Genomic DNA, 25,671 nt, shown 5'->3' with positions numbered 1-25,671 from the left:
ACTCTCAGGTTTATTTTAACATTCTTAAAATATTTTCCCCTTTGTCCTCTTTCTCAGTAAACTGCTTTCTGATAAAAGATCTCCCTGCTCTCAGCACTCTCCGAGTTTTGCGGCAATAGAGTTATAAGAGTATCTCTAATAGCTCTCGGGGTTGTAAGACCAAGTTCCATCTCATGATAGGCCCCCAGAAGGAAGAACTAGGTTTCTGAGATGTCGAGTGCCAGCTAAATTGGAATGCTAACAGTAAGGACTGCTTTTTGTAAAAAATGAATGTTTTGCACTCTATACACGTTTTAATACATTTATAGTAACTGTCTGGAGGTTAAGACTGATTCCGTTCCTTTCAGTATAGGCTGTTAGGCAGTAAAAATACGACTATATTTTAAACAAGAAAATGTTCATGTGCCATAATATTTATAGTAAATTATATAACAGTTTTAGATGATGTCGTATGTTACACTGTATAAACTCTTTTCTTAAGCCAGACTCTTTGTATATATTATCTTTCAGTGATTGTACACAGTGGTATAGTGTTTCACTTGATACGATTTTAATCACTGTTAGGTTGAACTTGAAAGGAAGTTGGAATCTGCAACTAAGTCTAAACTACATTACAAGCAGCAGTGGGGACGAGCTTTGAAAGAACTTGCCAGACTTAAACAGGTATGTAGTTTATAGCTGATGATGGATTCTTCTTTTTATGTCTTTTTCCCCTTGATTCTTTAAAAGTATGCGTATTTGGCAATAGCTCTTATGTTCATATGTGGACATTTGGATCTGCAGGGCTATTTTTGAGATTATTAAAAGATTGTTTTCTTAATAAAAAGATTAACTCTTAGGTCCTTTTTTTTTTTTTTTTTCAAATTGGCAACTGTTGTCCTCCCCAGAAGAAATTAGGAATGATTTCTTTCACTTTCACTTATAAAACAGCCATTTTTTTTGTCTTAGTATTAATTTCTTTCCATTGAAAGTAACTTTCAGAAGAGAAATTTCAGAATAACTGAAAAAAATTTAACATGTCCTTCAGCTGAACAGCTGATTTCAAATGTTAGTCCTAGAAGACCTAGTCATTTATTCAGTTAAGAAAAGGAATCACAATTTTTGCACAATTTTACAAGAATTTAAAAGTGATAGTGGTTTCCTGAATTCTTCTTAGACTTCTTTTTTCTTCTTCTTCCTACTACTAAATAACAAATGCCATTAGCCTTAGGAGAAATTAATCTTATTTTGGAGTGAAATTTGCTCAAATGATTAAGATCAATTAAATGTGAGCAAGGTTTTTCTTTAGAATCTAATCTACTTGACCTAACCCTTCAAACTTTTGCCTTTTCTTTAATCAGTTTATTCGGAGTGAAATTTGGCACATAGGGTTTTTCATAATTGTATTTTTTTCTCTGTCTCCATGACCAGCAAATGCTATTAAACATCTCTGTGGTATTGTACTAAACACCTACTGCTCTCAAAGAGAGGTATGTACAAGACCTCAGGAGAATAAACAGTACAGTTTGCCTTAATGTAGCTTGTCGAAGAGTTGAGATTGTAAGCATAACAGAATATTACACGAAGTGAAAGTATTTTATAAACGTTCACAGGATCAAGGACAGATGCGTGTACTGAGGGCCTCCTGTATTCACAGTACTGCCCTAGATTTATTGGGGTATGTAAAACTTAAGTCTTTCCCTCAGAGAGCTTGCAATTTATTAAGAGGGAAGAAAATTATAAATGTAACATTTATATTTAAGAGTGAGAGCCGTGACAAGAACCATCCTGAGGAGGCAGCAGGGGAAAGTACATCTATTTAATAGCACTTAAGTAGGACGCTGTGGAAGAGGAGTATTTGAGATAGACCTCTGGTGAGCTGGTTGTGATTTAAGAAAGCAGGGAGGGAAATGCTATAAATGTAACCAACAAAACGAGTATAGGAAACATGCAGGAAGGTGGAAAGCAGAGACTCTACTTGGACAAGAGAGGAGGGTCAATTTTAGAGGTAATTTCAGGTAACCAGGACTGGAACTTAAGTGGGAACGTGACACACAGATTCCTGGGGAAGAAAACCCCAAAACGTGGTTTTGGTAGATTGGTATAGCCCCCCCGTTTTTACCTGATTGTAATGCAAAGTAGAAAGTTGAAGATGATGCCAAAGGCTGAAGCCTCAGTGTCTGCAAAGCGAGTTTTCCAGTATGGAAATAACGGTAGTAATACAAGGAGGAGAAAGGACTTGCGAATGTGGACATCTTGACTTTTGCCAAAAGAAATTCAGCAAGCATTCAGAAATATGCAGCTGGTATTGGGAGGATGATTGGGCTCCTTGCAGATGTGAGAATTTAAGCTGTGGTAGATAAAACTGAGCATTCTTAAGTTTGCAGAGGAGGCCTGAGAGCTGATGATGGAACCAACGGGCAGAGAGCAAGAGGGCGGTCATGATTTCAGGCCCCTCACACCTTGTCATTTCATCCTAACCAAGATCGCAGTAGAGCTGGTAACTGAATTTCGATTTTCTAGATGAAAGAAACGGAGACTTAGGGAAGTTAAGGAAGGTGCACCAGATCGCACAGGTCACGAGTGAGAGAGCAAGGATTAGAGCCACTGGACTGGGGTCCCGGCTGTTTCCCCTTTATGCTGGTATCAGGTTATTCCATGGAAGCCAAATAATGAAAGGATTTCGAGGAGAAGAAAGTGAGCCCTGGAAGGTTTTAGGGATTTCTGACACAGTATCCAGGCACAAGTCATGGTTGGGCACATCCCAGCAAGGAAAATGGCATCAGTGACTGTTAGACCAGCTCTCATAATGAGAATTGAAGTGACCTCGAGCGAGAAGAAGCTCCAGTCAGGATGCCAAAGTACAGAGAGGAGATGGGGAAGAAGTAGAAAATGGTGCCTGCCATTAAAGAAGTTACACAGTGAAGGCTCAGAGACTAAGGGAATGAATCATGGGGCATTACCAGAACCAGTAATGAAAAGGTGGAAAAGTGTGAGCGTTGAGGAGGGCATTTCCTTTGGAGAGAGGAGTAATCGTTAATGACTGAAATGTCTCCTTCCTGTCACGTGCATCCCTGTACCCTTTTGTTACCTTCTGAATCTTCCCATTTCATCCATTCTTTTACATTTACCCCCTTTTGTCCTATGTATTTTCTTCTCCCTTGCCTAAAAACCATGGGCAGATAATTTTGCTGTTTGTTCCTAGTAGGAGAGGCTATCACGAAAGTCAGATGCTTCCCCGTGAGTTACTTTATGTATTAAGAAAACGGCGTTAAATTTAGAATTCAACTCTAAACTATTTCTTCAAGAAAAGAGCCTCATTCTTTGAGTGCAGTAATCTTCCTCGAGACTAATTCTGTTCCTTATACCACTAACTTTCTGCTTTGGAAACAACACTGTAAACAACCTTTAGGTCACTAGGAATCACTGATGTTCCACAGACGACATTGGAGGTTTGGTACTTGAAGAGCAAATATAAGCCTTTGCCATGACCATCCCAAATTGTGCTCTGCCACTAACTGTTCTTATAGGGTTAAAATTAATAGCTTCATCAAATAGGCACAATTCATATGTGTGAAAGTACCATATTTTTCTAGAACTTTTTATTAAAAACACATTTATTGTGTTTGAATATAAAATTGGAATCCTCTATCTGCTTTTGTTCAGAGGATTGTTTGTGCAACTTCTTGTTTAAATTGGATTAGTACCATGTTAATTTTACATTGCCTCTGGTGAATAGCCACGGGGCTATAATCTCTGCCAGTAATTTGTCACAGCAAAATCCTCTAGAGGGCCATACAAAACATTTGTGTAGTACGGATTAGATGGGGAAAGCCATATCTTAGATTGTTAATAAATGTTAATGACAAAACCCAGCTGGTAAAGCTTGGAAATAAGATCTAATGCTGGGTGCCTATTGCCAAAAGAATGTTTAAACAGATTTCCATTACTCAAAGGTGACCCAGTACAGTCAATTTGTGAATTAAAAAAAAAAAAAAAAAAAAAACACATACTCTTCTAATGATTTAGGGGGAAAAAAAATCGTCTAATTCCCAAAAGCCTGCGTTTCCAAGCTGTAAATTTGTTGTTGTTGTTCTTTGCTAACTTGGGGAAGTAACAGCTATAAAAAACAAACAAACAAACAAATAAACATAAATGGGTCCTAACTTACAAAACAAGGAAATGATACCCAGACATTCTGGATTTGATATCTTTGGTACAATGTATAGCACATATCTGAAAGAATTCTGATAGTGAGACATGTAAGGGGAAATTTAGTTGTTTCCGCCCCACCCCCAGTCTCCATGAAGATACACTACAGAAATATTTTTAAACCAAAGGTTTCATTGTTTGACACTCAAGATTGTCACTTTAATTTTTTTTTCTAAAAAATGTTTGTTTAAAAATATTTCTCATCACCTTAGAAAACAATTGTGTAGGTTGAATAAAAGCTACTCCTTTTGAAAAATAAATCATTAAGAGGTATGAATTTGTTCGGGTAGAAAATTTAACATTTTCATTATGTGAGATAAATTGAAACTAGGTCCGCTTGTTCCCAAGACAGGAAACAGAACTAAGATTTTGGGTAGGATGTGGGTCCCTTACCATATTTGTGCACAGTAGATCTGTTTAAAACTAAGCTCTGATATATTTAGTTAAAACAACACAGGCTTCATTGGCTGACATCAGCACTATCTTGTCCAGTCTCCTGCTTATCCACTCAGGGTAATTAATTTGATTAATTTATAAGTAATTTAGCCAAGGATGGGATGTAAATCTTTGTTTAAGAAAACAGTTGGAGGTCCAAGTCTTGGTTAAAAACTGTGTCTTGAAACCATCCAGGCCCTCCTACTGACTTGTCAGCTCTGGGTTATTTTCAGAAAACTTGACTTGAGTTCCTTAGTTTAGTTGTAAGTTTTTCCCACAGACTTACATGGTATGTGTGAGCGGGAGAGTAAGTAGTGGCCACTTTTTAGCCGCTGTTTAGTCTAGTGTATGCATGTTTACATCTCCTCTCTGGATTTATAGGCAGCTCAGGCAAAATAAAGATTATACTCACTTGATTGAGGAGTCTTTAACCCAGAGCACCTGGCAGCAGAGAGGATTTCTTTCTGTAACCTCTAATTTTTGTGTGTGCGTGTGTGATCAGTATTAATGCCATATATGTGATGAAAAATTCAAGGCATTTAAAGGCTTGTCTTCTGTGTTTTAGAACTAGGATGTTTCAAGTCTTATAAAATTACAATTTTACAAAGTAACCTAACTTAACCTAATTGGCTTTTATTATTTTTTTCTGCTTGTAATTATGCTTGCTTATTGTAAACAAAGACAAACTTTGCAGCACTGCATAACACAGAAAATAAAAATCACCAGCCAGAGGTAACAACTGGGTCTGTTTTTGCCGAGCTTTCTTTTCCTTTCTTTCTTAATTTAAGTTGCTTTTTAAAAGAAATAGATCCTAACAGTCCAAAGAGGCAAAGAAAAAGAAGATGGTTATGCACCCTACCCGCCCCCGCCCCCCCCCCCCCACTTCTATTTTAAGAACCAGAGCACATTATCAGTGTTCTGGAAGCCTTCTGTGCCTTTGCTCAACTGCATCCTCTCCAGAGGTAACTACTTGCCTAAATTTGGTATTTATTCTCCCTTTGCTTTTCTTTACGTTTGTGTGGTTTTAAACTTTATGTAGATGGACTCATTGCCTTTGAATCATTCTCTTGTCCGCCTTGTATGACTCAAAATTGGTTTTGAGATTTAGCTATGTTGAGGCAAGTAGCTATAGTTCATTTTTATTGCTTTATAAAACAAACAGATGAACATAGCACATTTTACCCAGTCCTTTTTCAATGGCTTTTTCCGTTAACTTAGAACAAGACAACACTGAAAAGTTTTGAATTTGTCCGAGTTTCTCTAGTATTTATATCAAAAAGTAGAGTTTCTGGTAATAGGGGTCGCTGCTTTCTAATGCTTTGCTAAATAGGGCAAAATTACTTTCCAAAGTGCTTGTACGACTCTTGAGTTCCCAAGAGTGGTGTGTAACTGTTATTCTTCATATGATGTCCAACACTTGGCTATTATCACATGTGTTAATTTTTTCCAGTTTGGTGGGTTTGAAATAGTGTCACTTTGTGGCTTCAGTTTTCCTATCCCTGATGACTTACTTGGAGCAGCTTTTCTTTTGCATATCAACCACTTGTCTTTCTTCACTAAGGAATGCCTGTTAATGCCCTTTGCTCAATAGAAGTCAACAGGTAATCCAGATTTTAGAGTCACCAGATGCCAAGTTTGAAATAACTGCTATTACTGTGTTCTAGAACAAAGGTGATATGATGGAGAAATGGAATGAAGAATTAGAGTATTTTGAATAATGTAGAAATTGTGGAACTGAGAAATATTTTAAGTGAAATGTAAGAATGTAAAAGATGAGTTAACAGCAGATTGGATGCAGCAGAACCAAAGATGTGTGAAGTCAAGTCAGTAAAAAGCATCTAAGCTGAAACAGAGGGGGAAAAAGAGGATGGAAAAAATAGCAAACAACATGAGTGACCCCTGAGATAGAGGATATGAGATTGACTACCATTTGTGTGTAACTACGGACCCTGTCTTCATCTCTTTGGGCTCCCATAACAAAATATCACAGACTTACTAACAAACCACAGAAATTGGTTTCTCGCACTTCTGGAGGCTGGAAGGCCAAGATCAGGGTGTAGGCACGGTCACCAGTTCATAAAAGGCCACCTTTTTGTCAAGTCCTCGTGGAAGAGGAGTCAGGGAGCTCTGCTGGGCCTCTTTTACAGGGGCAGCAGTCCCATTTAGGAGGGCTTACCTTCATGTCCTAATCACCTCCCAAAGGCCCCATCCCCTAACAGTTCAAAATGGGGATTAGGTTTCATAACACACATTTCCCCAGGTATCCAAAAGTAGAGCGTTCCTGTGAAACCTCTCTTAAGCAGAAATGATGCAAAGCAAAGAGCATCCCCAGCTTACCCACAGTTGGCCTTAGGCCACTTTGCTCTTACAGAAGACCTACATTTGCATGGTAATGGTTTTCAGAATAGCCAAAATCCTCCTTGATTTAGCAAAAATCGATACTAATGTAGCTTTTTCTAACTGTCAAACGGCTTACTTCCAACTTTCAGAAAGCAGGGAAACCTATATGTATTGGGGGAGACAAACCTGAAGCCTCTAGCAACCCCTCAGAAAAAGAATGGGAGAGAAAGCAGGATTTGAAGAGATACTACATGAGAATTCTCTAAAAGTGAAAAAGATAGCAATTCATAGATTCAAGAGTGTTTATGAACTCTAGGAATAAATACCAAGTATACCATACCTAGGTTCATGGTAGCGGAGTTGCCAAAAAGCAAAGAAACCCTTAAGAAGATGGGGCTAGAGGGAGACATAGCTTCCATAGGAGCAGCAATAAGACTGACAGATGACTTTCCAGCCACAGGATAACATCCTTAAAGTATTGCAAGAACAGAACTGCCAACTTAAGGTTCTCTTCCCACTGAAAATGTTCTTCATAAATGACAGTGACAGAAGACTTTTCAGAGCGACAAAAACTAGAAGACTTTGTCATGGCAAACCTAAAGTAAGAGAAAATAATTCAAGGTGTTCTTCAGAAGGAAAATGATCCCAAATGAAAACAGGAGAATAAACAGCAACGGAAATAAATGTCTGACTAAAATATAAATACGGATTGTAGAAAGCAACACTCAAAATATTTGTTGGTTTTAAAATATAGACAGAATTAAAATTCTTGACAAAAACAGAAGAACAAGAGTAGAAAAGAAGAGACGGATAGAGGTAAAATGCTCAAAGTATGTTCCATTATTTGAAGTTGTCAAAGGACTGATTTGTGTTATTATTTGTAAATGAAGAGTAAAAATGAATGAGAAGCTGATAGAGAAGGGGAAATGGAATGACAAAGGATTAGACTAACCTAAAAAAAAAAAAAAGAGAGAGAGAGAATAACCCCAAAGAGATAGAACAAGTACAAAATACCAACATATAAAGATTGCAACCCAATGTATCACCAATGACTTGAAATATAAATGGACTAAATACTGTCATTAGAGACCAGTATTGCATGAAAAACTAAAGAACAGTATACCACTCATAAGGCATATAGCTTAAATGTAAGGATATACAATGGATAAATTTAAAAGAGGGAGAAGTATATATTATGTTAAGACTCATCACAGGAAAGCCTATCTAGCAATAGTTTTATCAGGCAAAGCAGATTTTGGGGCAAAAGCCATTACCGTAGATAGAATGTTCATGATCATAAAAGGGTCAGTTCACCTGGAAGATGACAGCAATTCCACACGTGTATGCACCTGACAACAGCCACAAATTTAGGTAAAGCAAAAATCTATAGAACTAAATGAAAAATAGACAAATGCATAATGTAGATTTTTACCACAACTCTCCAGGAAACTGATAGAGCAAACAAGAGAATTGGTAAATATTTAGAACATTTAGACAACACAACCCTTAGTATACAGAATATTTTAGCAGAAAAGCCCAAAATACACGTTTTCTAGTATACATGGAATATTTAGCCAAATTGCTCATGTGCTAGGTCAAGCCATTCTCAATAAATTTCAGAAGATTGTAATTTAGAATGTGTTCTGTCCAGAGTGAGATTAAGCTAGAAATTAATGAAAAGATAATGAATATCCTCAAATGATTGAAAATTAAGTAGTATGCTTCTAATTACCCATAGCTAAACTGGAGACAAGTGAATTTAGAAAATATTTTGAACCAAAAAATAATGAAAATATAGCTTATCAAGACATGAGATACTTTTTTTTTTCTTTTTCTTTGAGAGAGAGCACACAAGAGCAGGGGAGAGGGGCAGAGAGAGAGAGAGAGAGTGAGAGTGAGAGATGGAATCCTAACCATTCTCCCTGCTCAGCATGGAGCCTGATGCAGGGCTCTGTCCCATGACCTTGGGATCATGACCTGAGCTGAAATCAAAAGTCAGATGCTCAGAGAGGGGTCAAGATGGTGAAAGAGCATGGAGGTTTTTTTGTGTCTCCCATCCCTGAAATGCAGCCAGATCTAAACTAAACCATCGTGCACATCGGGAAAACTGATTTGAGAATTAACACAACAATCTGCACAACCTGAACCACAGAATGCACCAGGTACACGGCACAGAGAAGTGAACTGGGGGAGAGAGAAGCTGTGGAAGGCAGGGAGCTGTTTTTGCTTGGGGAGAGAGGACAGAGGCAGGGGGAGAGTATGGGAAGGAACCCCCCTCCCTCCAGAAAGCAGCTGGAAAGAAAGTAGAAGAGGAAGACAGGAAATACTAAAGATTAGAGAGGAAATCAATGCTCTCGTAACCAAAAAAAAAAAAAAAAAAAAAAAAAAAAAAAGAAGAAAGAAAAATCAGTAGAACAGATCAATGAAACCAGGAGCTGGTTCTTTGGAAAAATTAAGAAAACTGATAAACCCATAGCCAGTTTGATCAAAAAGAAAAAGGAAAGGGCCCAAATAAATAAAATCAAGAACAAAAGAGGAGAGGTCATAACCAAAACAGCAGAAACACAACAATAAGAGAATATTATGAGCAATTATATGCCAATAAAATGGGCAATCTGGAAGAAATGGACAAATTCCTAGAAACAGATAAACTACCAAAACTGAAACAGGAAGAAATAGAAAATTTGAACAGACCCATAACCAGTAAAGAAATCGAATTAGTAATCAAAAATCTCCCAAAAAACAAGAATTCAGGGCCGAATAGCTTTCCAGGGGAATTCTACCAAACATTTAAGGAAGAGTTAACACCTACCTATTCTCTTGAAGCTGTTCCAAAAAAACGGAAGGAAAACTTCTAGACTCATTTTATGAAGCCGCATTACCTTGGTTCCAAAACCAGACAAAGACTCCACTAAAAAGGAGAACTACAGACCAATTTTCCTGATGAACGTGGATGCAAAAATCCTCAACGAGATACTAGCCAACTAGATCCAACAATAAATTAAAAAAAATTATCCACCATGACCAAGTGGGATTTATACCTGGGATGCAGGGTTGGTTCGAAATCTGCAAAACAATCAATGTGATACATCAATAAAAGAAAGGACAGGAACCACATGATCCTCTCAACAGATGCAGAGAAAGCACTTGACAAAATACAACATAATAACCCTTGGGGGCACCTGGGTGGCTCAGTTGGTTAAGCATCCGACTTCAGCTCAGGTCATGATCTTACAGTCTGTGAGTTCAAGCCCTGTGTCAGGCTCTGTGCTGACAGCTCAGAGCCTGGAGCTTGCATCAGATTCTGTGTCTCCCTCTCTCTCTCTGCCCCTCCCCTGCTCATGCTCTGTCTCTCTCTGTCTCAAAAATAAATAAAAACTTAAAAAAAAAAATAAAAATAAATAAAAACAAAAAAAACCCTTGGTAAAAACCCTCAAGAAAGTAGGGACAGAAGGATCATATCTCAAGATTATAAAAGCCATATATGAAAGGACATTAATACCATCCTCAATCCCCATTGAGATCCCCAAAACAGAGTTTTCCCCCTCAAGTTAGACCTAACCTAGGAAGAGGGATGTCCACTTTTACCACTGTTATTCAACATAGTATTGGAAGTCTTAGCCTCATCAGCACAAAGGAATAAAAGGCATCCAAATCAGCCAGGAGGACGTCAAACTTTCACTTGTCACAGATGACATATTACTCTAAGTGGAAAACCCAAAAGATTCTACCAAAAGCTACTAGAACTGATCATGAATTCAGCAAAGTCGCAGGATATAAAATCAATGCCCAGAAATCAACTGCATTCCTATACACCAACGATGAAGCAGCAAAAAGAGAAATCAAGGAATCAATCCCATTTACAGTTGCACCAAAAACCGTAAAATACCTAGGAATAAATCTAACCAAAGAGGTGAAAAATCTATACACTGAAAACTGTAGAAAGCTTATGAAAGAAATTGAAGATGACACACACAAAAAGGAAAAATACTCCATGCTTCTGCATAGGAAAAACAAACATTGTTAAAATGTTGATACTCCCCAAAGCAATCCACATATTCAATGCAATTCCTATCAAAATAACACCAGCATTCTTCACAGAGCTAGAACAATCCTAAAATTTGTATAGAACCAGAAAAGATTCTGAGCAGTCAAAGCAATCTTGAAAAAGAAAACCAAAACCGGAGGCAATCTCAATCCCGGACTTCAAGCTGTATTACAAAGCTGTAATTGTCAAGACAGTATGGTACTGGCACAAAACCAGACACTAGGATCAATGGAACAGAATAGAGAACCCAGAAATGGACCCACAAAGGTATGGCAAACTAATCTGTGACAAAACCGTAAAGAATATCCAATAGAATAAAGACAGTCTCTTTCTTACACCACACACAAAAATAAACTCAAAATGGATGAAAGACCTAAATGTAAGACAGGAAGGCATCAAAATCATAGAGGAGAAAGCAGGTAAAAACCTCTTTGACCTCGGCCTGGGCCACAGCATAGTCTTACTCACCATGTCTTTGGAGGCAAGGGAAACAAAAGCAAAAATGAACTATTGGGACTTCATCAAAATTAAAGGCTTTCTGCACAGCAAAGGAAACAATCAGCAAACTGAAAGCCAACCGACAGAATGGGAGAAGATACTTGGAAACGACCTGTCTGATAAAGGGTTAGTATCCAAGACCCATAAAGAACACATCAAACTCAACACCCAAAAAAGCAATCCAGTGAAGAAATGGGCAAAAGACATGGGCAAATAGACACTTCTCCAAAGAAGACATCCAGATAGTTAGCAGACACATGAAAAAACGCTCAATATCACTCATCATCAGGAAAATACAAATCCAAACCACAATGAGATACCACCTTACACCTGTCAAAATGGCTAACATTGACAACCCAGGCAACAACAGATGTTGGCGAGGATGCAGAGAAAGAGGATCTCTTTTGCACTATTGGTGGGAATGCAAACTGCTGCAGACACTCTGGAAAACAGTATGGAGGTTCCTCAAAAAATTAAAAATAGAACTACTCTATGACCCAGCAATTGCACTACTAGGTATTTATCCATGGGATACAGGTGTGCTGTTTCGAAGGGACACATGAACCCGCATGTTTATAGCAGCACTATCAACAATAGCCAAAGTATGGAAAGAGCCCAAATGTCCATCGATGGATGAATGGATAAAGAAGATGTGGTATATATACATACAATGGAGTATTACTCGGCAATCAAAAAGAATGAAATCTTGCCATTTGCAATTACATGGATGGAACTGAGGGTATTATGCTAAGTGAAAGTCAGAGAAAGACAAATATCATATGACTTCACTCATATTGCTTTAAGACAAAGAACAGATGAACATAAAGGAAGGGAAGCAAAAATAATATAAAAACAGGAAGGGGGACAAAACATAAACTCTTAAATATGGAGAACAAATAGAGGGTTGCTAGAGGGGTTGGGGGATGGGCTAAATGGGAAGGGGCGTTAAGGAATATACTCCTGAAATCATTGTTGCACTATATGCTAACTACCTTGGATGTAAATTAAAAAATTAATTAATTAATTAAAGAAAAGAGTCAGATGCTCAGCCAGTTGAGCCATCTAGGTGCCCCCTCAAGGCATGAGATTTAATTCAAGCTGTGCTTAGTGGAAAATTTCATAACCTTGAGTGCACTTAAAAAATAGCAAAAAAAAATTTTTTTTTTCAAAATATCCCGTTCAAATAGTAAAAGAATAAGAAATTAAGGCAACTAGAAGGAAGGGATAAGTAAAAATTAATGAAATAGGGAGGAAATGTGCATATAACACAGTCAACAAAGCAAAAAATTCTTTGAAAAGACCTCCTCCATGGAGTGTTCAAGGACAAAAAGAGAATATCAAGAATTTTAAAAAAAGGGACACAGGAATTCTGATCCCACAGTCATTTAAAAAGATAGGAGAATGGTATTAAAATTTTTTTGTGAACTTTAGATACAGAACTTACAAAACTGACATAAGAAGAAACAAAATATTCTTTGGATAGCTATTAGGGAAATTGAGTCTGTAATGAAAAACTTTCACACAAACACTCTAGACCCAGATGGCTTCACATGTGAATTTCAGTAAGTTTTAGAACTAACGCTAAACTTAAACTGTTTCAGAAAGAAGGAAGACAGAACATTCCTCTTTTTAAAAACAAGACTAGCATAATCTTGATCTCCAAACCTGACAAAGATATTATAAGAACAAAATCAATTGGACATCCAGTCTCAGGAACATTGATAAACAGTGTTAAGCATCTGAACTGAGTTTATTTATTAAATAAAGGTAAAGTTGGTTGGTTAACACCTTCAGAAAATAAACGAGTAAAACATACAAAGGGTGTATCAGTTGGAAAAGAGAAGATAAAACTATTATTTGTAGATGATACTATTATATTTAGAAAACCAAAAAGTATCTACAGGTGACATACTAGAGCTAATAAGTGAGTTTAGCAAGTTTGCTGAAATGAACTCAGTACATAATTACCAATTTTAATTACACTAGGGCCAATTAGAAAATGAGAATTTAAAAACTGCCATTTACTATAACATCTAAAATCAAGAAATACCTAGGAGCATATTCTAAGACAGTTCTTACCCTTCATCTGTAGAGAAGTATAAAATATTAAATGAAATTAAGGCCTAAATAATTGGAGAGGTAAACTGTTCACTGATTGAAGAATCAGTATTGTAAATATAATGCTTTTGGCCAAAGTGATGTGTAGATTAAGCACACTCGTAAGCAGATCCCAGGAGCCTTTCTTTTTTCCAGCTTTAGCAACAGAGATTTATATAAAAATGTCAGAGTCCCAAATAGCTAAGAGAATTCTGAAGGACAGCCAGAGGTGGAAGACTTATACTATCACTTATCAAGAATTAGTATTTTCAAAGTTACAGCATCAAAGCAATATAACTGAATGCAAAGGCAGAGAAATAGATCAGGTGAGAGATTCCATAAACAAACCCATACATATATTACATACATGGACAGAGGTGGTATATCAGTGTTGTTACTGCCAAACCATGGGAGATGCAATTTTTTTTTTTAGTAAATGTTGCCACATCAGTTGAAGCTCTATATGAGGGTAGGGGAGGGGGAGAAAATAAACTTGATCTCACACATCCTCAAAACCAGTACATGAATTACATATATATGTACATGAATTAGTGATCTGAATGAACCTTCAGGATGGTATAAGAGAGCATCTTCATAAAGAGTCTCTTCAAGATTGAGGCAGGCAAAAATTTACTTAAGTTGGACAAAAGAAGGCACCAGCCAAAAAAGATGAGACCAGATGTGGACTCTGTCAAAATTAAGTCAAAAACACCACTAAAAGGAATGAAAAGGCAAGAAAAAATAAAACTAGGGGAAAATATTTGCAATATTTAAATAATTGACAGAAGACTTACTCAGTATATATAAGGAACTATGAATATATCAATAAGGGAAAATGCATAGCCAAGTAGAGCAATGTGCCAAATGGCTGAACAGGAAATTCACAAAAAGAAAGAACGCCGTTACAAATATACCATGTTCAACCTCATTAGTCTTTGAAAAAAAAAATGCAAAATGAAATCACAGTGAGATACCACCATGTAACCTATCAGAATGGTTTAAAGAAAAAAAGAAATTACTAAGTGCCGATAAGAATATGGAGCCCTGGAAAACTCATAGGCAAGTACAAATTAGTTCCAACTACTTTGAAAGCTATTTGACAATACTTAGTAATACTGAAATTTTCGTATCCTTCTGGTTGAATCCTAAACCCAGTAGAAAGGCATACATAATGTTCACATCAATTTTATAGAACGAAATTACAAACCAACCCAAATGTCCCTTGACGGTGGAATGAATAGACTGTGTAATAGTATATAGGAATGGCAGACATCAGCTATACCAAATACAAATGAATGTGCAAACCATTTTAACTCAAGATAGCCAAACATAAATATATACAATTCTACGTACATGAAGTTCAAAGCAGTCTAAAGTAATTTGTGGTGTTAGAAGTTAGGGTAGTAATTACCTTGAGGAAAGGATGAGTGGTTAATGGCTGGGCAGAAGCCACAGAGGCATTTCTGGGGTTCTCTTAAATTTCTGTTTCTCAATCTGCACAGAGGAGTTGCTTTGCAAAATTTTACCACAATGTCCACTCGCCATTTGGCAGTTTATTGTTATTCAGAAAAAGTTTATGTTAAAAAAAAAGACATACCTATTGATACAGTTCTCCCCTTTGGTGGTTCTGACCCCAAAGAAAAGGACCTGTCCCTCAAAACATATGTAGAAAGGACCATGAACCATCTCTGTTAGATGATAGAGTGTTTTACTGAAGCAGTGCTTATGATATCAGAAGTGCCTGTTCCTGAGAGAGTGGTTAAGTAAACCATGGGATATCCATTCTGTGGAAGGTTAGACATTCATTCTAAAGAAATTTTATATCCTAGCTGCAGAGATTTTTGTGTGATCTTGGAGAAGAGTAGAAAGGCATATTATTTATTACCTGAGCTTGAAGGAGAATCAGTGACCAGTGCAGAGACACTTAGTTCAATTTTTCAGGGTACATCTTTGTATAATTAAACTATTTCTTAGATGCTTTTACCACTGCTCCCTGGGGCACGTCATTATGTTGACAGCAGACTCTTTCTTTCCTTCATCTTCTGTTATCTTATGGTGGTTATCTAACCTCAATTCACTGATTGGGCCATGAATGATTATGGCTTATAACAACAAGACGAGTGAGAGCTTTCAAGAGAGCCTGGGCCTTCCCAGATAGTAGGTGACTCATACAGTTGGAGAGCATGGCTATATCATGGGTGTCATCTAACAGGATTATGAACACAAGTCACAGTCCTATGAGATACATTTATTCCTAACATAAGAGTACTGGCTTGTTTTTTTCTTTCGAGCGGGAACAGGAAAGTCAAATGGCTCGTCTTAAAAAACAGCAAGAAGAATTGGAACAGATGAGACTACGTTACCTGGCTGCTGAGGAAAAAGATACAGTCAAGACGGAGAGACAAGAATTGTTGGATATAAGGAATGAATTAAACAGGTATAATAACCAAAAAGTTCCCTTTTTTTCCAGACACCAATGCAAGTTCCAGTAGGAGAACCTTTAATTGGCTATTGGTCCAAGGAAAGTACAATGTCAGAGCTTTAAGAAAAATGTAGTGGACTAGCAAAATAGAAAATCTACACTAAGGACCATTATGCTATTTTTTGCCATAAATGTAGGTGTATGTAGCTTTTTTGTTCCTATTCATAGCGTTAATCCTTTAAATTTTATTTTTGTGTGACTGCTGTAGGATTCTCGCTACTATTTCAAGGTAATTGATTACACTGAATTTTTAATAACATAAAAGTAAGACACTTCAAATCTAGTTGTATTATTAATATAAATAATAAAATTGCCCTTACTTATTGAGCCCTTACTATAGGCCAGGAGCTTTTATAAATGCTTTCTTGGCTAATTTTTTTTTTTTTTAAATCTTGAAAGCAGCTTTGTGAGGAAGATATCATCCCCATTTACAGACGAGGAACCTGCTGATTAGAGATTTAAGTACCCTTTCCAAGGTCACATAGCTAGTAAATCATGGAGCCAGCAGGGTTCACATGTGATTCTGTGGCTGTGTTTTTAATTACTGTTCACCACTGGACTTCTCTGGAATGTCATGTTCATCTGAGTTACGATTTCAGCAGTGTTGCATGTCAGAAAAGCCATCATTAGAAAGCAGCATAAGAACAAATTACGGACTTTGGGGGAAGACTTTTTAAGTTAGTTGATCAAGATACTAGTATTTTCATTTCAGCACAGCAAACCGTCTTAGCTTGGGCTGCCATCTGTACACTGGGTGGCTTCAACAACAGAAATTTCTTTCTCACAGTGCTAGAGGCTCAAAGTTCCAGATCAGGGGACCAGCATGTTGAGTTTGTGGTGAGGACTCTCTGGCTTGTACATAGCTGCTTCACACTGTGTCCTCCCACTGTCTCTAGTGTCTTGTCTGCTATGAGCAGGAATCCCAGCATGAGATCCCCACCCTTATGCTCTCATCTAAACCTACTCATCTCCCGAAGACCCTTTCCCCAAATACCATCACATTAAGGATGAGAGCTTCAGCATATTAACTTTGAGGGACACAAAATTCGGTCCACAGCACATACATTTGACAGATGCAGTCACTCTATTAGGTGGGTTCAGAGCTGAATTAAACAACTACACTTAGATATTTATACATAAATATCAGTTGGAAAAGGTTAAGGTCTGTTGTGCCATGCTGCAGGCTCCATTTTCAGATTTTCGTTTTTAATCACATATTTGGTGGCCACTGTATTGTAAACGTGGAAGATGTTACAAATTAGTAAGTAACATGATCCTCGCCTTCCAGCATTTTGCTGCCATACGCATCTAGTGCATGTTTTGGTTCTAGGCCACTCTATATTAAGCCTCTGCTACTTACTAAGCACGATTCTGTTGGCTGAAGATAGCCATTTGGTATCAAATTTGTAGGTCATGCAAAATTAAATCTTATTAATAAGATATTAAGATTATTAATCTCAAGAAATTAGGATTTAGAGAGAACTTAAACCAATAAGTAGATTAGAAACACAAGCAGAGTCCTTATAAGAAAAACCTCTTAAGTGATGGGCAGGACATAATAAAACGGTTGATGTGAGGAAGCCAGGGAGGATTTGAGTGGCCACTAGTAACCGTGTGACTTGGCTGTCAAAGTGCCACTGCAGTTAGGGACATGGATAGACATGTTCAGTTACTCAGCACTGGTAAAACCACACCTGGTGTGTTCTTACCCACGTGCAACACGTTTTCAAGTCAGTCACCTACCTTGAGGGCTTCCGATGGAATGTGACCTAAAAGGTGGTTAGGAGAGTGAGGTATATTGAACTTGAGAACTCTAGGGCAGAGTATTAGACAGCTGTCTTCAAGTAGCTGGAGGGCTACCGAGCTAAAGAGAAGTCGGTGCCCTTCCTGAGCAGAATCATAGCCAGCTGTTGGAAAGGAGAAGCCTGGACACTAAGTTCTTTGTAAGAAAGAACTCTAACAGAGCAGTTGTACAAAGCAGTAGGTTCCTAGTGATAGAAACGTGCAGGTGGAGGCCAGACACAGTGTTTGTCAGGGATGTAGAGTGTCCTTTGACAACTTTATGGACTTTTTCAGCTATAAGGTTCTAAAGATCTACTGTGAGCCTGATGGGTGATTTGCATTTTAGTCAAGATGCAGTAGGGATAATCTATCACTTGTATAAAAATTCCATTTATCTTTCATGCATAAACAGATGGACATGAAAATGGTTGGAGTTTCTAATACATAGTTTGATGTCATATGTCATTAGTTTGCACAGAGGACCCCTTTCTCCAAGAGAACTATAAAAATCACAACAGGGGCGGCATCCATACGAATTGCTCTAATTTGTACCATTTTTCCATTAACCATTTGATTTCCACCCCTGTCCCAAACCACAATGCTTTCACTACTTAGGCTTCCTCTCTCACAACAGATGGAGATGTTTGGTATCCTTCTTGGACTGTAGACTTCAGTTTCCTGTTCGTTTGTGGGGAATCTTGTTCATACACTTTGAACAAACCAAAGTGTATGCTGTCAAGAGTCCTGCACCCTTTCTCGGGGCTCAGTCCTCCTTGTCTGTGAGACCAGGACTCTCCTCACTGCATCTCCCCAACTCTGTCAATTCACAACTGGATTTGGTTCTCATTGGCATGGTTCCTCTAAAGACCATGCAGAAGCCAGGGCTCAGACTTAACTGCTTCATCCTTCTTATTTATAACAACAAAGTTTAGTTGCAAATGAAAACATTTTTATAGCTACTTGCTAGAGGAATATGAGGTTCTCTCTTAATGGTATATTCTCAATTAAAACAAAACATATGCCTTGTCCAAACTTGGTATCACTATCACATAGTAAGTATACTAAGTATATGACATTTACAAGGCAGTGTGGTTAACAGTATTCCATCGGAAGTACCCAGATTCCAGTCTGATACCTGCTCCATTCTCTGTCTCCTGGATGAGGCATCACAAACATAATGTGAAGACTTGGCAAACAGAGTCTTCAAATGTACATGCCCTCTGAACCAGGCATTCACATCTGTACAGTTTCACTTTCTACAAATGCTCAGTGACCTCAGCTCCATAATGGAAAGTTTTCTTCACAATTCACTGTAGTATCCCCAAAACCTAGTACTGTTTGGTACATTTGTGGAATGAATGGAGAAAGAAATTCTGTTCAAAACAACAACAAAGGTTTAACCACAACCTAAATATCAGCAATAAAGGATGATTAAGTAACGGTACATGCAAATGATGGAGTGTTGGGGAGCCCTGTAGAAGCACCCTTAGAGATGTAAGAAAACTTTTGTTATATTAGGAAGTGAAAAAAAATCATAGACAGCTTTGCCTGTATACTATCGTCAATGTTTTAGAAAAATATTTAAAATACACATGACTTTTTCATAGAAAATTATTACTTGGATGGGTTGTCTAAAGGAAGATCATAATGATTTCATTTTCTTTTTTTGCACATTTCCAGAACGTCTACAGTTTTTATGTATTTCATTATTAGAAAAACAAATATTGTTTTCAAAACTGTCTCTGAAGAGTATGTTTACTCTGGCTAGCCAAGTCGAATGCTGGTTTTTGTCGTCTTCCTGAAAATCCTACTACAGACATAATTTACCATTAAGTCATTTTTTAAAACGGGGTTGTTAACAAAAAAATCAGAACCCAACATGGTATTTGCTGCCTGCTAGAGCGGTATTGGTTCTTGACTTCTCAGGTTAAGGCAACAAGAACAAAAACAGTACCAGGATTCCAGAGAGATTGCAAGTGGAAAAATGGACAGCCCACGTGGCAACCCATTGGAAGAAGGCTTGGATGATTATTTGACTCGACTCATAGAAGAAAGGGATACTTTGATGCGGACGGGTGTGTATAATCACGAGGATCGAATAATAAGCGAACTAGACCGACAGATCAGAGAGGTTTTGGCAAAACACAATGCCAGTAATTAATAACATTTGGAAAATCTTTACAGAGACTCCAGGCTTAAATTTTAATTTCATTGTCAAACTCTCAAAAGAAGAGAAAATGGATGTTTTAAAAACCTATTTTCAATTTTTTACAAGGAGAATTTTGTATGTTATTGTACAGTATTTATTTGATTTTATTTACCTTATGCTACCTCTCCCACCCTGGTTTTGTCATTGCATTTTATACACTCACTTTAAATGACTTTTCATTATTTCCCATAATTTATGATTTCATGGCTAACTTTCAGAACAGCTTTTCATGAGATTTGTTTTTAGAGAAACGACTATGGTAGTTTCCAGTTACCTAATTTTTCATGTTGAGCCAAAAGAGTCTATGTTGCACTTTAAAAAAAGCCGTGTCCTGTTCATTTGAATATAGAGATCTCTCCAATTTTATTTAACTCATGTTAGATGGCCTGTGTTTTTAACTTGTAACTATTTGCCAAGGACAGGTTTGACAACAGAAAACAGGATCGATGCAGAGAAGCCATAACACACACTGAATGACAAAAACAGTCATTTGTGTAAATAAAATTCATACAGAGCAAACTTGTTTCAGCAAGTATTGAATTTCCAAATTTTCCGTGTGCTATTATCTTGCAGGAAGATGACAGTACTAGCTTTAAAAGGTCTTCTCTGCCCATCTCCTGCTCAAGATTGTATTGTTTCCTTTTCTTGAAAAGAGGGATTTTTTTTATCTTCCAGTAACACTGAAGCTCGTTGTTAACCCAAACCCTCTAATGTAACAGGCAAACAGACACAAAGGCCCGTGCTGAGAAAGGAGGAGTGAAAAATGGCTATTTTTTTACTCCCCCTAATCTTAATCAGTCTTTTTAAAGTACACGAGATGAAGTCATTGGATTTATGTAGTGCCCTGTCTATAGAAGCTTCTGAGAATTCCTATACAACGTCTTCTTCGTGGCCAACATCTGTCCTCAGAGCAACACTTTCTACCTCCTTTTACAGGGTACCGAAAAGGCTGGTTAGCAGATTCACAGATTATGTGAGTCTTAAGATACATGCTGTTTAAAATTTCCTGATGCCCAAATACAATAAATTTAAGTGTACTTCAGGAAATAGGTAACATTTACCGAGAACTTCCATAAAAGCAGAACAGGCTGTTGGGAAACATGAAAATAATTTTCCATTGTTTTCAAGGGGGTGTATTTTTTGGAAAAGCAAAGCCCCAACACACATTATAGGTTTCATTTTGTTTCCTTAATAACAAAGTATTCATCTTCTAAAAACAACCCAGCAGTAAAAAAACAGAGAAAGAAATTTCTGAGTGAGAGAATACGGACTAGGTGAATCACAGCAGGAATCGGAAATATTATGGTTAAACCTTTCTCTCTTTAACTCATGCCCCACGAATGGAACAGGAGTGTTGTTATTTCGGAAGGTCTCTGGTAAAATATTGTGACTGTGCCTTCACCTGCTTTGTGTGCTGCGTGTGACTGTTTTCAGACACTAGAGGGGGCTTCAGATTTAAAGAAACAAAAGGACTTTTCTCATCTGGTGTGTGGTTCACTTCGCCTTCTGTAAAGCCGTCCTCTGGCTCTGTCACTTAACAAATAAAAGTCATAATCCGATGTCTCTTGGAGATCCCGAGCAGTCTGTTACTGTTGTTCCGGCACAGGGTCGGCAAGCACTCGGTACTCCCCGTCGAGTCACTTTGTGTTTTTGGTTTTTAAATGCTTACATCACGGATGCTTTTCTGTCTCTTAAAATTGGGAACATCTGAAACTCCTTTTCTGGAGTCCTTGAGCGACAGCCATTTCATATGTAAGTGTCCGTGAATGTGTTAACACCGGTCGCCTTACTGAGTTAGCATCAGTGTCTGGACTGGGAGTATAACCACAGTAGATAAATATGTGGGGATTGGCGAACACGTTTCTCATTACTGCACCCAGTGGCAGCCCTTCCATCCAATATTTTAGGGTGAAATAAAATTGACCTTAAGTGTTCGTGGTCCCTCTACATGGAGAGAGTCTAGTTTCCCCGTCTGAGGCCAGCCTATCGGGCACGGGAAGGGTGGGTCACGTCTCCCAGGTGGATGCAGTGCCCCATCCGTGTAAGCGTGCAGAGTTCCCTTCCCAGCGTAGCCCGGTCATTTCTGTGTAGACCTCGCTTCCTGATGTGCCGGCAGATGTGGGAGTCTGAGTAGGATCGAACGATGTATCAAGGCACTGCACAGACAACTTGAGAAGACAACAGTCTCCTGTGACCACATGACTTTTGTGGCCCACTTACTACTGTGTCCAGCGACTGCCCGGCCTGAATCTCATCTCTCAGTTTCCACAACACATTGCCTGTTCTGGTCTGAAAAGGGGTCCGCTGGTAGCTCTGTGTGGAATTTTAAAATTTGGCCTCTTGCTATCACTGTGTCCAGCTTGACTGAATAGCTAACTTGATTGTTTTTTTGTTTTTTTTTTCTTACTGGTATAATTCACAACCATAAAATCACTGTGGTTTTTATTTTAGAGAGTGCACATGAGCAGGGAAGAGGGCGAGAGAGAGGGCGAGAGAGAGAGAGAGAGAGAGAGAGAGAGAGAGAGAGAGAGAGAATCTCAAACAGGTTCCACATTCCGCCCAGAGCTGGATGTAGGGCTCAGTCCCTGACCCTGGGATCATGCCTTGAGCCGAAATCAAGAGGCCATCCCTCAACCGACTGAGCCAGCCAGGCACTCCTGAAATTCACCAGTGTAAAGTATACAATTCAGTGATTATTATATTCACACAGTTGTGCAACAAACACTAATTCTAAAACATTTCGTTATCCTCACAAGAAACCCCATATGCATGAGCAAGTTCTTTGCCATTCTCCCCTCTGCCCAGTTCCTGGCAGCCGCTACTGTACCTTCTGTCACTGTGGAGTTGACTCTTGGGGACATTTCATGTATCAAGTCCCAAAGTTGGTATTAAAAAAAAATTTTTTTTTTAATGTTTGTTTATTTTCGAGAGAGACACAGAGTGTGAGTGGAGGAGGGGCAGAGAGAATCTGAAGCAGGTTCCAGGCTCTGAGCTGTCAGCACAGAGCCCGAGGTAGAGCCCTAACTCACGAACCACGAGATCGTGACCTGAGCTGAAGTCGGACGCTTAACTGACTGAGCCACCCAGGTGTCCCCCCCCAAGGTTGGTATTTAAAACTGGATATACTTGGGGCGCCTGGGTGGCGCAGTCGGTTAAGTGTCCGTCTTCAGCCAGGTCACGATCTCGCGGTCCGTGAGTTCGAGCCCCGCGTCAGGCTCTGGGCTGATGGCTCAGAGCCTGGAGCCTGTTTCCGATTCTGTGTCTCCCTCTCTCTCTGCCCCTCCCCCGTTCATGCTCTGTCTCTCTCTGTCCCAAAAATAAATAAACGTTGAAAAAAAAAATTAAAAAAAAAAAAAAAAACTGGATATACTGGAAAACCCGAGGAATTTTTTATACCCAGTTCCTATGGTATACAACATTTTATCAGGTGTTGTATTAAACGATAATAGGCAGAAGGCCAAAATAAGGGTGTAACATTTGTCAGTCAATGAAGACAGCTCAGCTCTTACTATCAGTCACCTACCAAAGCAGTCATGAATAATAATAATAGTGAAAGGTGAGGGGCTCCTGGGTGGCTCAGTCAGTTAAGCATCTGACTCTTGATTTCAGTTCAGATCAGGTTCTCACTGTTCCTGAGATCGAGCCCCATGTCAGGCTCTGTGCTGACACTGCAGAGCCTGCTTGGGATTCTCTCTGCCCGTTTCCCGCTCGCATGCATGTGCTGTCTCTCGCTCCCAAAATAAATAAACTTAAAAACATCTTTATAAAAAATGTTTAAAAACTGTAAAGTTTGCCTCCGATCTGTCTACCCAGTGTTGTTATGCTGAACATTTTCTACACGTGAGTTGCCCATCAAGCCATCCTTGAAGATCCTGTCTTCTCATTCTCTGATCGCGTGCACCGTTAGATGCCTGTTGCACCTTTCTTAACAAAATCCGGAGTGAAAATTAATGAAATTAATGACTGCGTTTCCATTTTGACTTCCAAAGGTAAATTGAAGGATCCTTGAAACTTGTATTATGTTCATGTTTTATAAAATTAATGTCTTGTCTTAAAAAAAAAACAACAACAACAACAACAAGAGAAAACCAGACAAAACAACACTGGCGTCTCATTTTGCAGAGAGCCCAGACCACGGACGTAACAAATTGGAGAGAGAACCTTTCACAGCGGATTTCTAGTTGCCTAAATTAGGCTTAGTAGTCTTATTACTGGTTGGGCTTACCAACTGATGAAGTAATTTGTGTGTGAGTGCTGAATAAAGTCTGGTTGAATAATTGTTCTTACGGCAGAATGTGCAAATTGAAGTCCGTCTTTGATACTTGTGTTTTGGCAACTGTACCATCGGCATTGGAGCCCAGACTTTCCAGCCTTCCCTTTACTGCTCCCTGCTCGAGAGCAGTCCTTCTGCTTCCTCCTCTCTGCTTCCCTCGGCTTCCGTGATTCGGGAAACCGAGCCGTGACTCCTCTATCTTGGTGTAAATGGGACAGTCAGACAGGGTGGTGTAAGCACTTAAATTTCTCACTGAAACCAAAAGAATATAATACTGATGGTATTATATAGCCTCTATCTGGCATCAAGTTCGAATCCACTGTTGTTAGGAATGTAACTGTAAGAAGGCTGCTATATACTTAAATCTCACTTTATTTGCTTCTCTGGGGTTGTCCTCGTGTTTTCATTAGAAATGTTTTTACAGATGTAGGCTCTTCAGATATGAAGTTGCTCAAGTGGAGACGCACAAGTTTAGCTTTCAAATTAAAGGGGGGTAGAAATCTGCTTAGAAAGATTAATTTATAGATAATAATTTACTGACTGATACGTTAATGCACAGGGATCCCTAGGGGCTTTTAAAGATGTAGTCATTATATTCTTAAGGTTTCTAGGAATGTTAAACCTGTCATTCATAACAGGAGAGAACTAAAATAAGGCCCATTTATAATTTCTTTTTGGAAACATTTCATCCACAAATTCATAGACAAATATTTTTTCTTTTCCAAGTAAACTAATAGTTGGACAGCACAATCCTTTTCTTGATTAACATGTTAACTGGTCGAAAGCATGCAGACACAGTGGATGAATGCTGAGTTTTCCTCAACATTTTATATTAAAACTTGGCCAGAGAAAAAGAAATATTGCTGCAAAATCTTAACTTTGGCATTACTATAAATTTCTGTGAATGCCAACCCCATACTGAGGAGTCTGAGCCTGGTAGGTTTGCAGTATTTTAAGCTCTTCTTCAGCAAATTCTTCTATTAGCGAGTAGACTGAATAGGATTCAGAGCTTTAAAGAACGAGTAGTTCCAGCTGTAGGACTTCTTTCCGTCATGTGAAAAATCAACACGTGGCCCCTACCATTTCCATCTGTTTTCTTGAGAGAACTTTGGGATTTCGAACAAGACCGTTATTCTGTTACCTGAGTTCAGTTCAGATTCGGTGCAAAATGGGATGCCCTGAAGAAGACAGACTGTCAAATCAAGAATGTGAGGCATGAATATTGAGTATCTCTCTTCAGTCATGCTGTTTAGATTGGATGAGATAGGGTTGCAGACTGGTGTCTTCACCTGACTGTTGCCTGAGGAAGGAAATTT

At 38.4% G+C, this 25,671-nt stretch overlaps 1 protein-coding gene across 4 annotated transcripts in view; it reads left to right on the top strand.

Annotated features, from left to right (window-relative positions):
- Positions 1–25,671, top strand: part of CEP120 (centrosomal protein 120) — an 81,105-nt gene that overhangs the window by 54,103 nt on the left and 1,331 nt on the right. For 2 of the 4 annotated variants that reach the window (XM_043586325.1, XM_043586335.1), the window contains exons 19-21: positions 565–663; positions 15,901–16,046; positions 19,800–21,641. In XM_043586325.1, coding sequence (XP_043442260.1) covers positions 565–663; positions 15,901–16,046; positions 19,800–20,034 — 480 coding nt within the window. In that variant the 3' untranslated portion in view covers positions 20,035–21,641. Of the gene's footprint in view, positions 1–564; positions 664–15,900; positions 16,047–19,799; positions 21,642–25,671 lie in introns of those variants that run through there. The other 2 variants (XM_043586343.1, XM_043586352.1) reach the window with 2 other exon arrangements.

This window comes from Prionailurus bengalensis, chromosome A1, assembly GCF_016509475.1.
Source record: "Prionailurus bengalensis isolate Pbe53 chromosome A1, Fcat_Pben_1.1_paternal_pri, whole genome shotgun sequence".
Lineage (NCBI taxonomy): Eukaryota > Metazoa > Chordata > Mammalia > Carnivora > Felidae > Prionailurus > Prionailurus bengalensis.
The sequence above is the reverse complement of the archived record's forward strand: the minus strand, read 5'-3'. Positions and strand labels throughout refer to the sequence as shown.